The sequence below is a fragment of the Dermacentor andersoni genome, chromosome 4 (genome assembly GCF_023375885.2).
Source record: "Dermacentor andersoni chromosome 4, qqDerAnde1_hic_scaffold, whole genome shotgun sequence".
In the NCBI taxonomy this organism is placed as follows: domain Eukaryota; kingdom Metazoa; phylum Arthropoda; class Arachnida; order Ixodida; family Ixodidae; genus Dermacentor; species Dermacentor andersoni.
In genome coordinates this window covers 7,953,413-7,966,222 of record NC_092817.1, presented here as the reverse complement: position 1 = coordinate 7,966,222, position 12,810 = coordinate 7,953,413, and the positions used below count along the sequence as shown (strand labels likewise).

Below are 12,810 nucleotides of genomic sequence, written 5' to 3'. Positions count from 1 at the left end.
TCACAGTACAAGCTCCTAGATGCCTAGTAAGCGTACTGGCAGCTATTCAGGGCTGTTTCTGATACTGCTGTTGTGATGTGAGCCCTCATTTCGCAGGCATGTGTGTCTAGCATCCAAGACCGTTAAAGGCGCCTAGTACAAGTTCCTTAATTATAAGCGTGGACACGTGCTGTGCACCGAGAAGAGGAGAAAAACCATCTGTGTTTTGGGAAAGTTAGCGGAAAGGAAGGTGGTAAGATTAAAGAACTGAGAAAGTCGCAGGCACATTTAAAGCCAGCAAAAGAGCGGAGGTCTATCTAAAACTCTGAAGGCCTGCCAGTTGACATATTAGGGGCATCTCGGTGCTCTTACTGTGACTGGAGATGGTGCATGTATGTACGCATGTACGCTTAATATGCTTCATCGCATAACACGGCTGTACTGCGGCGAAGCTAACTCTAAAGGCTAGTACTGCTAAGTGAATCAACAGCGAGTTTCGGCGCTTTTTGTGCCTTTTATTTAATTTGAACCACCGGATAATTCAGCCAGTTTCACTGGTCCCATCAGGATCGAATTAACAGAGCTAGAACAAACATTATGTACAAGCCTGTCACAGGATTGAGGTACAAAAAACTGTAAGTCTGATTAGACAGAGTATGCAAAATAATTGCCCTTATAAATAACACAAGTATTGTAAAGTATTTAACATTCTGGTTTGCAAAGCAGTAAACATAATATTGCCACCTGGGGCATTGTGCGATTTGTGATAGAAGAAGCAAACAAGAAGAGAAGAGGAAGTAGGCTCGCTTCTGCTCAAGATCTAGGACCAACCGCCGTCTCCGTAAGCACTGAACCAGCCATGAACACCGCCATTTTTTTTTAACACAGGTGACAATATACAGTAATCTATTTACAAAGGTCGTAATAAATTAACAGTTTAAAAAGTACTGAAACGATACAGTGGACTTCCGTTAATTTAACTCCGGCGTGTGTTCAGACTAGGACAGACTAAGGGGGATCCAGACTATTCTTACTTCCAGATAAATTTTCATGAGGTGGGAAAATGTCTCTGCAGAAAGGAATCGACCTTTGTCGAAACTTAGGATTTTTTGAAGTCATTAAAACACTCTTTTCCACCTTAAGTGAAATAAGAATTTCTTTCAAGAAATCCATGCCAAGTTTTGCAAAATGAAGGTTGATTCATGATATTGGAGCATGCACTTACATCCAACACATACACGCACACATAGAAAGGACATACACAGGCACTGGTGTATGTCCGTTCTATGTGTGCGTGCTCAGGTCAGATGTAAGTGCGCTGCTTCAATATCATGGCTCACCAACTAGCCCATCAGTATCCTTTAAGGTTGATTCCTTTCTACAAAAACATTTTCCCACCTCATATAGAAGTTTAGTTGAAAATTAAATATAGTCTGGACTCCCCTTGCTCTATCCTTATCTGCACACAGCCTCTGGTTGATTCAATCCCAACCAAAGGTCCTAGCCAACGTCCATGCATTTCTATAGGCAAAAAGTTTTGTTATTTCTATCCTAAAATTAGCCTTCACTGAATAATTCATACTTGAGCGGTCAGCATGCAAGTGCCTGACCCCAATAGCGACCCCTTCAGTGGCAGCATCTGTATCAGCAGAGCTTAGGGGACAGTGAATGCGTTAAACACCAGTCCTTTTCCATCAAAAACGCCTATTTCCAGCTTGTCCTGATTAGTGCATTCACCCGATTCTATTGTGCACCTTCTTTTTTTAAAGAAAATTGGGCTGAAGACTGCTTGCGCAGTGCAATTGGACACAAAACCATAACCACCTTCACGATGTTCATATGCTTTACGGCAAAATTGCGGCAATGCCGACTTCAAAATACCCTGCGACGAAGCTGACTTTAGAAAACCGGCCGCCAATGTGCAACACATTAGACATTTGCCGGTTTTCCTTCCTAAAAAAAATTGGGTGTGCTAAATTTCTATTTTGTTTAGGAGCTTTAGTGTCATTTCTATGTTAGTTTTCTACCAAGTGCCCATACATTTTCTATATGAGTGCCTAGATATGCTGTGCTATTGTGGAACCTATATTCAGCAAAATGTCTGCTAGCTTTAGCGATTGTGCTTCTGAATGGCAACATTAGAGGAAATGAGGGACACTTAAGTGCTGTGTGAGAGCTCCAAAATGCATCCGAGGAAAGAAAGAATCCAAGATTATGTTTTGCTGATGAGCAACCACCATTACTGCTCCTGGCCACGCATGCCCGAAGCGCACAAGTACAGCATGACGCACGTTGAGCCAATGCAGTTCATTTTTGAATGCAACACACACTTGGACCGGCCACACTTGGAGAGAATAGTGGCACATTTGGGTTGTTGTGTATTCAAAGCATGCGCTTCCTACAGCACTATGCACTACAGTCAATCCTTGATCTAACAAATTTAGATATATCGAACTATTGTTCACATCGAACAGTTGTAACAGCCCCTTGGAAATCTCACGCAAAAGTATAGTGATGTACTACACTTGTATAGAACTCCCATTCACTGCCACATTTGATATATTGAATGCTGCGCTGCATCGCACCCCTGCAAGCACGCTTCTCCTAACAGCAATACAATCACTTGTGACGCCGGAAATATTTAATCACAAGTAATTTGAAATGGTGCTTGTAAACAACAGACTGAAACTGAAGGGCAGTACATGGTATGGAGAGAAAATGAGCAGGGTACGTGTCTCACTCTCACGGCACGTATATGACTCATGCAAACTACAGCCATTCGTTATCAGTGAGATCACCACTCTGCTTCCAGAATGTGAAAAGCCTCTCGGTCCAATATGTGTGTTTCACAAGAAAGCATAAATGACGCTCAATTTTTTTTCATCGAGAGTGAGGATGTATGCGCCACTGGGTTTCTCTTGTATAGACAGGGGCTTTCAGTTTTGGAAACAGCATTTTAGAATTTTGCGAGTGGCCAAAACAAATGCAATCCAAATCCTCACTTAGATTCGTACATTACTGTTTAGATTTAACAAAACCACCGCCCACCATATGCAAAAGGCCCCCTCCCCCCTTTCTTCCACCATCTTGGCAGCAGCGCACAAGGCTTTTCACAGTACAATTCACAGGTCTGCACTGAATGCATTTCATTCATGTTTGCGGCATTACACATGATTGGGAACAGACTCGTATGTTTTGCAAACTGAAAGCCACTTTCAAAACCAAGTGTCTGGGTAGTGTCGGCAGTCACTGATGCAGCGTAAGGGCCAAGAACAAACGTACCCTGAGGCATCCTAGCGGCATGCAAAAATTAAATGGTCGAACTTAGGGTGGTCGAGAAGTGAGGACGACTGGTTCCGACAGGAAGCTGGTTCCGAAACCTGACACAACAGTCTGCCTAGTCAACTCGTTGTTGACGTATGATGATCAGCTGTTGTGGGGTTCTCCTCCCGTACTACTCTTGGGACAAAGGAACGACAACACAGTAGTGCGAACAATCACAAGGGCATTTATTGCACCTTTCATGGATCAATGCTTGCTAGCCGAGCTGCTAAATACAAAACATGCCGATGGGCGTGCGACAAATCTAGAAGTCCGACTCACCGCGACCGGATAACGAGCGAATATATTCGCCCCATGCTGGATTTCAACGCCTGGTCATTCGCGCGTACGGTCACGCGTACGGTGGCGCGTTCGAAGGCGGCCACGCGAGACGGTCTCACAGAAGCATGGATCGGCGCACGCGCGGCATGTCCGCACTGCTTGCTGTCCCGAACTAAAGAAGGAACGCCTTGTCTTTCCCGCACCCAAGTAACCCCGCAGCAGCGCAACACTCGCGCCATCTCTCGCACTGCGCTTGTACCACTCCGACCGCCGCGGGCACCAGGCCACGCGGCGAAGCCGCACTGCAGGTGCTATGTGGGAAAACGAGATATCAGGGGACGCATGAGAGTCGCGTATCCCCACATCCCCCCAACCTTAAATCACATCTTATGCCAGTGAAACATGTGACACGGTCTAACATCAACCCGTGCTTCGCGAACAATATAGTACATGCAACAGTGGCCGTGCTGAGGAAATGTCCACATGCTGTCCATAGCATGCGAGCCGACATTGTCCTTGGGTACACCGCTGGCGTCCGCCGGTCACAGCAGCAGCTTTACAGACTCGACGGCACGATTCCAGGCCAGGACTCCGGAAACGGCGACGCAGTAGTCGGAACGAGCAAGCGTCGCTTGCGCCGACGCTCCCTGCTGGCGAGAGCTGCAATAGCTGTCGGTGACCGCCGGCTCTTTTCTCCGCCGCCGAGGGGTTGCGAGCTGGATACAGGCGGCTGCCGAAGTCGCTGCGCCGAACTGGCCACAGCATCACCATTGCCCGGTGGCTCGATCGTAGTACGGGGCAGCAGCGCAGACAATGTGCAGGTGACGGCGAACCAGGGGTGACTCCAATCACACTGCGTACCCTCAACACACTCGGCAAACACTAAAGTAGTGCAAGGGAGAGGAATTCTGCATGCGCATCGCCCTCGTGGTACGATGTTCGACTCGGCTAGCAAAAGATCGGGCGGCTACTCAGATGCTAAGTTCACGTGAACAAAGCTCGCTTCCTTGAGTCGAACGAGTAATTTCAATTCGTGCGAGGCTAACTAGAATGAGGGAAGCAAAGTGCAACACCTCAACGCCACGGTCCACCAGGTTGTGTCCCTCCACGTGCGACAGGCAGCTTCATAATGCTTTAGGCCTAAAGCGTCGCTACCCTGACAACAAACGGCATCCAAAAACAACACCCAAAATGAGTGCAAAACAGGCAGCCGCGAGGAGACGTCAGCTCTGTGAGGTGGTCCTACTCCGCTCAGTGCACACAGCATCCGAGTTGACGGCACCCACCGTCCCAGACGGTGTCGGAGCGCCCGGTGCCAGGCCGCAATACCAGTGAACCTGTAGTGGCACCCGTGGCCCGCAGCCACCCGGCTCGCAGAGCCGCGACTTCATAAGAGTCAAAGAGATAGGAGAAGCTATTTACATGAGAAATTTGCCCCACCCACGAGACTTCCGTACTCACTCGCTTCAGGCTTTCCAAAGCTCCGCGGGCGCTAAGCGTCACTCTCCCAGGATGCAGACCACGTGGCTCTCGTACTGACGAATGTCATTAAAAAAAACACTTGCGAAAAGGCTTCGCGTGTTGACAAGTTGAAACACACTACAGCCACCATCGCCTCGCTCAAGAAAGCACGCCGCCAACGCTAGCGATCAAAATCCACGCTAGCCGTACGCTTCAGTTCAAACAAAGGTCTCGAACGAAGCAAAACTGTTAACTCTATCGTCCGATGCCCAAAGAGGTCCACGTTGGGCAGCCAGATGCGGGGTTCTCCTCCCGTACTCTTGGGACAAAGGAACGACAACACAGTAGTGCGAACAATCACAAGGGCATTTATTGCACCTTTCATACATCAATGCCTGCTAGCCAAGTTGTTATACACAAAACATGCCGATGAGCGCACAACAAATCCAGAAGTCCGACTCACCACGAACGGATAACGAGCGAATATGTTCGCCCCATGCTGGATCCCAACGCCTGGTCGTTTGCGCGTACGGTCACGCGAACGGTGGCACGTTCAAAGGCGGCCACGCGAGACGGTCTCGCAGAAGCATGGATCGGCGCACGCGCGGCACGGCACTTCCGCACTGCTTGCTGTCCCGAACCAAAGAGGGAACGCCTTGTCTTTCCCGCACCCAAGTAACCCCGCTGCAGCGCAACACTCGCGCCATCTCTCGCACTACGCTTGTACCACTCCGACCGCCGCGGGCGCCAGGCCACGCGGCGAAGCCGCACTGCAGGAGCTATGCGGGAAAACGAGATATCAGGGGACGCGTGAGAGTCGCGCATCCCCACATCGTTTAACAGCACATTGTGACTGACACACCGCTCAGTAACGTTCACGCGTGATTCGCAGTACAAGTGCACTGATGGTGTCATGGTGCATATCCAGATATATAGGCTCACTTTCCTCCAGACTACATCTATTTCTACCTTATCCTGCATAAAAACTCACAACAAGGACTTCGACCCTCGCAAGGGGTACCGCGGTCTCATGCCCGGGCGACACAAGCTTTTAGAGTTATTGTTATGAAACCACTCCACTGCGCAAGCAACTTGCAAACAAGGTAAATTTTTGTGCATTCGACACGGCCTTCGCAAATTGGTGAATTCTCGCTTTTCCCGATCCCGGCAAAGTGTCAGAGACCTGTGGAAGTTTCAGATAAGCTTCATATATGCATATTTTATATTTAGAATTATCAATATATAGAACTATTTCGATAGATCGATTGTATACTCTACGTGCTGCCAAGCAGATAGGTGAAGAAGCGATAGGGTTAGTAGCGATAGCTCTTACAGGTGCCCCCTATAGGTGGCTGGTTTTTTTTCCGCAGGCGATCACTACGCCAAAGTTGCATCACTGGTAGGCTGGTCCATGTGCTTCTTGAAAAGGCAGTGTCAATCATACCATGAGGGACGGTGGTACAGTTCACCTCGTGCGAGAAAATGTGGTCATAGTAAGCACTAACGAGTAGGCATGTGATGAGCCACCCCGACTTATACCATTAGCCACTACGTTAAGCTCTATAGAGATAGGGTCAAGGATTCGTCCCAACTACGCCCCAACTGTATGTTTTAGGCAGGTACATATTAATGAGGTTTTACAGTATTGTCTCTGCCTCGACAAACTATGCCTCGAAACAAATTGATGTTCCACTCAGTTTGTACCATAAAATGTGAAAGAGGCACTGTAGAAAAATAATAAGCAAGACGTCAATGCAGTTCTCTACAAGCATGAGAAGTGAGATTATGAAATTTTGTGTGCTATTCTTTGGATGCTGCAGCTAATGGCATCATGATATTCCCTATCAAAATTGAAAAAAATTTTGCTTATCATGTAATGAAAGGAACCAGAAAACAACATGAAACAATGGTGGATACAAAAGCAAAATTTACACAGGTAAAGTAACCTATAAATCAATTTTTAAAATAAGGAACAAAACAACTGTGCAGATAGAGAAAGTGACAAATTTGTTATTTTGCTGGCTCCAATTAAGCTGACCTGGAAAGTGGGACAGTTGTCAAGGCACAACACAACCGCACCTGTGTGGGTGGCAGCTGCGGGCCTCGTAGCGTCTGCATCATGGCGAGCATGGCATGCCCTTCGGCCGCGTGGCACAAGTACTTCTGGGTGCAATGCTTCACATCAAGCAGCCACTCAGCGAAGCTGTGGTGAAAGAGCAGCAAGCAGCCATCCTCACGCTCTACGAGCAGCCGTGAGAGCAGCGTCAACCGTCGGCTGAACTCATCGCGCGTCAGCAACTGGTTGCGGGTCCACAGGCACAAAAACAGCTCGTCTGCTGTCAGGGGCTGCGCAGCTGCCAGCAGCACGTGCAGAACCGGTTGAACACGCAAGAACTGCCGCCGCTGCATGGGACACAGACAAAAAAAAAACATGTTGAAACAGTTACCTTACATAAACTGGAACATTTCAGTAAGCTGGAGATCAATCACAGCCATCTAGTAGACACAAGAACAATAGAAAGATAGATTCACTTCGCCCATGCCTGCCTTTCCACCTTTGCATTTATTTAGATGCTAGCTGGTTACAGGTTACATAAACCACTGCATGCATAATGGCTACTGCATCATGAATTAGCATCTTCATATAAGGTCTCAATAAAAGTTGGAGCCTGAATAACACCTAAAAAGCTCAGACCATTGCTTTCTGAAGTCCCAACAGCTAATGCTAGCCGAATCACATCACTCACTGGGGACAGGGCCATAGATATCATGGTGCCAGTCCAGCATGCTGGACATTAAGCTGATATTGTAATGTTGGAATGTGTACATTTGGAGAAGAAGGGAGTTCCTTGTGCTGCAGTTCCTTTCCGATACAGTATAGCTAGTGGAGCAATAAAATATAGCGTCACAATTGAGTAAGATCTACAGTATGAATGCACCTATACAACACTAAAATGTACCTAACTGTAAATGCTCCAATTGCTGCCTGTTGCCTCACTAGCATAAAAGCAGATAGGAATTAGTTACAAAGCACAAAAAATGATGCAAGCAACCAAAGGAACAGTGAAAAACACCAGGAGTTGCACTTAATTATGCTTTTGTTTGCACTGCACTTGACAGCTATAATGATATTTAGCTTAGCGTTGTTCGCAGGCTGTCGAACATGACCAATTTTGCCGTAGTGTATTTGATGGCTATGATGGAAAAATGCAAAGGATGAAATACAGCTTGCACAAGTAGGCAAACAAACAAAGTGAAAAAAAAAAGGTTTTGCGCTGTGCTGTCCGATAGGGATTGATTGTGCCTTCATTGCATTTCCTTGATTGAAGTGGCATTTTGTGAATGCTTACTCAAACCATATTGGAATGGCCGATAGCCCAATGTGCGACTCCTGTGGGTGCAAGAAAACTATTGAGCACCTGTCCTCGCTACAACTTCCAACTCCTCTCTCTGCAGACAACCTTAAACCAGATGGAGTTGACACCATTTTCTGAGTCAAAGACATTCGGACCGTGGCCAAATCCATCGCTGGCATAAAAGGCTATCAGTGCACTGGCTTTAGGGACCGTTTTTACTCTTGCGCATTCTTCTGCATGCACAGTGTTCATTCTTTGCCTCTTTCATCTTCTTATTCGTCCTTTTCCTTACCCCCAGTTTAGGGTAGCAAACCAGATACTTGTCTGGTTGACCTCCCTGCATTTCCTTTTCGTGCTTTCTCTCTCTTGAATGAAGAAATGGTAAAATTGATGTGACAAAATGGTGAATTTCTTGAATTTGTGAGCCTCAGCCAATCAGCTAACCCACCGGCACTATGTCAACTGACAGTGCTGAAGAATAGGTGGCACGCCCACAGCTGTACCTGATGTCTATGTCATGAATGACAGGGCTCAACACGGGCTAAAAAAGTATGAGACGAAGAATGATGCAGGGCAGCGGAACAAAGTTCGGGACATTTACTAAAAGAAGAGAGAAACTGTAAAAACAAGGGAAATGTGATGCATGAAGCACGAGGAAGTGAAAAGGAGAAAAATGAAGGCAGCTGACTGGGGCATTGTTGTGGACTCAGAACAGGACAAATGTATTTCCAGCTGAGGTGTGGAGTCATGGAGGAATAGCTTCAGAGACTCGGGCCAGAGAGGAGCAAACCTGGAGATGGACGGCAGCTAGTGGTGTGCAAGCATTCAAAAATTCGGTTATTCGATTCGAATCGGTATTGTTCAATTAGATTCGAAAGCCACCTTTACTATTCAATATATTAAAAGCTTAAAGAATTGCTGTTGGTTATTTTGATCAGCTTCGCCACTGTGCAGCCACATTATGCGGCGAAGAATGCAAACTGTATTGCGGTGAAGCATATTTGCCATGTAGTGAAGCATATCAAAAGTAGGAAGTGGGCACTGTCGCAGGACTTCTGTTGGTGCTTACGGCTACCTGACGCTATCAGCAACCCACATTGCGTTGCTTCTTCATGCATCTGGGCAACATCAGCCGCCAGGCAGACATCTCTGTGTCTGCTACTAATCTGGCTAAGTGCCTAAAAACACGGTTTCTAAACTACAAATTTGACTAACTAGCAAGCCTGGCAACGTCTTTAGGCCCTCATTCTAAAGTAGTTGAGTACCATCTAGATGCCTCAATGATAAACTGGATTGAAACCCTGGTTTTAGAAAAAGCAAGTAATATTTCAAAACTAAGGAACCCAGATATGTACTCAACAACAAAAGCTTCTGAAGAGCTTCCTTCCATGTCAGAACTCTCGAAAGACTTTGATAAACTCATCAAACAGCAGCAATTTTCACTTGCATGTGGCAGAAATTTTTCCTGCCACAAGCACAGGTTGAAAGCTGAAAAATGAAATTTTGGGCCAAAAAGAAGATACATGTGAGTGGTGTAGTAAACGTGGTGTTCACTGTAGGCTTGGCTTGTGAACAGATGCCTGCTGATACCAGACACTAGTGTGTCCAATGAGCAGCTCTTTTGAGGATCTGAAGGTATTGCGACATGTATAAAGGTTTCACTGGTTTCTGAACCTGTCGAGCAGCTACCCCCCCCCTTTGCTTCACGACAACATTATATAACTGCAGTTATGATACTGTCAAGCAAAAGTGTTGTACTAGAGAATTTTGTTGACCACAAAGCATTTTTCTATATGCCATTTGCTGACACCGGCCACCGTTCAGCGCCACAGAGGCAACTGCCTGTCCATATCAGTGGCACGTTCCACCTGGCCAAGCCTGGTCCACTGCCGTTCTGGTCTCGGCAGAGTTTGCAACCCTGTCACTCGCAACGAAGGCTGATCTCACCACCGTGTCAGAACCATGAAAGCTGACATCTTATGACATGTTGGGCTGACATACGCCACGACTTGAAACAGTCACATTTTTCTGAATTTTTGCTGTGGCTGCAGGTTTGAAACAACATTAATTGAAGTCACCACAGCGGCCATTTTTATAATCTCACAGCCTCCAACCAGCGCTCTTGCATACCGATCTGCTGGCAGCTGTCGTAGTTTTATGCTGTCCTAAGGCACAGCTGTTTCTATGTTCGCTACCAAGCTTCCAGCTGTTCGATGAGGTGTTTCATTGCGATAGAGATTATACAGACACTTCACGCAAATTTCTGCCATTGTCATTAGCGTCCACCATGAGGTTCAGTGTAGAGTCTAAGTGTGATAAAATCACGGCTGCATACTGTATGCTGTAGGTGCAAGGGAAAGCATTCAAGGCTGAGTCAAGACGGATGGTGGGTTGGTGCAACGGCATCTTGCACGCACAAGGGAGGGAGGCGAAGAGATGGCACGCCGTCTTTGTGTGTGTGCAAGAGGACGAGTGGGGAGATGTGGGCGTGCTAGAAGGGGGGCAGGTAGCGCGCATCTCCACTTCTACTCCGATCGCAGTTGCACGTACCTAGAGTGCACATACCAAGAGTGCCAAGACGAGACGCCACCGAGACACCTAATAATTGTACTGGCAGGCCTTTATTTATACTTAATTATACTATATTTGTGAAGAAGAAGACGCGCCTCGCGGCAGAGCCACATCGCCAACGCGCGGCTCGGTTTCGGCTCATGCTGTTGATTGCTGCCGTCCTTTTTGGACAGTGCTTCGGGCTGCCTCGCCGTTCCCGGTCGCTGCGCCTTTGCATTAGGAGCCGCCAATAAACCTCTTCTCATATTATTATTATAATAATTTAGGGCCTTTAAAGCTATTTTCAGCGTGGCTGTGGCGATTTGAGCCCTTGAATGCAGTTAAGGCATGCATTCGTTTTTTTGGACTACCCTATTTTTCTGATGTTTTCGCAGTCTCTAAGCAATCCGAAAAATCTGACATTGGCTGTATGTAGCTAGTTTAGGAATATTAAGGTATAGGATATGTGATGTGTAGCATTACATTACACAGTAAAAGCTCATTAATTCACAACACGTTAATTCGAAATTTTAGATAATTCGAAGTAACCGCCGCAGTCCACCCAACAATGTATTGAAAGCAATATGTAATGCATCCAGCTAATTCACACTGAAATGCGCAACGCCACCGATAATTTGAAATCCATGCCATCATGAATGGGGAGAGTGCTAGTGCGCTGGAGCACGGTAGCGGTGCTGGCATTGCTGCACGGGCTGCGCAGCTTTGCTCTTTCCATCTGCAGCCCTTTGTTTAGGCCCGACTGAAGGGGGAGACATTTGCGCCTGGCCAGGCATGGCGAACACCTCTGTTGCAGGGCGCTTCTCTCCCTCTCTCAAGACCTTCAAGATAAAAACGTGCACATGGCGCTGCATGGTTTTGTTTTTTTCTCTTTCTTTTTTCATGTTACATCTTAGAGGCTACACTCTTTCTCTATGAGTTGTTCTGCCAAGAAGCAGCACCTGGTAATGTCTGAAACATGGCGGCCGTGATGTTTATTGGCGCTAGCATTACCAAAAAGCATAGCCTTTGAGACTTGTGCTATTACTCATAGGAGAGCATTGCTGGATTATGTGTTTCGATGCCACCTATATGTACACCGGAGCTCAGCAGCGTGCAGCCGGTGCAGCTACGAAAGTACACTAGAGACCAATATCACAGAAGGTTGTGGTGCGTTTCGCAAGTGCATTTGTAGTCCGACATTCTTGGCGCACGTCACTTGTGGCCAGTCACCCCACGTCGCTTGCACTGCACCAGTCGAAAGCTGTCCCCTCTAGACTTCGACACACGTGCCGTCGGCTGCTCCCTTCGGAGCACGTGCAGGACGATCCCCAACCCGCGCGCCGCTTTGAACACTTTGAACGGCTGTCAACGACCATCGGCAAAGCAGCGTGGACACCTTTTATTGCGATAGCAACCACATGGACACTCCAGGCACATTTCTGACGTCGGCGTCACCATGAGGTTCCGTATAAAGTCCAAGGGCGATAAAAATGTCACCATGCAACGTACGCTGCATGTGCAAGTGAAAGCTTGCGAGGGTGAGCCAGCGAATGCAGCTCAATCTCGCAGGAGCGAGCGAGCGAGGAATGCGGGGCGGAAGGAGGCACAGTGGTGAAGCAAGGGAGGGGGGGGAGTTCTTCTCCGGCAGCTGCAGCTAACGGCGCGCGGCCATGCAGGCGCCATATCTTGAAAGCAATCTGCGACGTGGCCAAAGTGCGTGCCCGCGCGCGCTTCATCTTTAAAGTGATCTGCAATCTTTGCAGAGTGCACATAGTCTCGGTAGTTTCGTACGCACCGTGCTTCCTATATTTCGTTTGCATTGAAGCATGAGATGTACAGAGGTCAATTCCTCCCTCCAGCG

The 12,810-nt window shown here is 47.4% G+C and overlaps 1 protein-coding gene across 5 annotated transcripts in view; it reads right to left on the bottom strand.

Annotated features, from left to right (window-relative positions):
* Nucleotides 1-12,810, bottom strand: part of LOC126535934 (uncharacterized) — a 169,006-nt gene that overhangs the window by 119,224 nt on the left and 36,972 nt on the right. For all 5 annotated transcript variants that reach the window (XM_055073355.2, XM_055073356.2, XM_055073354.2 and 2 more), the window contains one exon: nt 7,123-7,446. In XM_055073355.2, the coding sequence (XP_054929330.1) occupies nt 7,123-7,446 (324 nt within the window). The remainder of the gene's footprint in view (nt 1-7,122; nt 7,447-12,810) is intronic.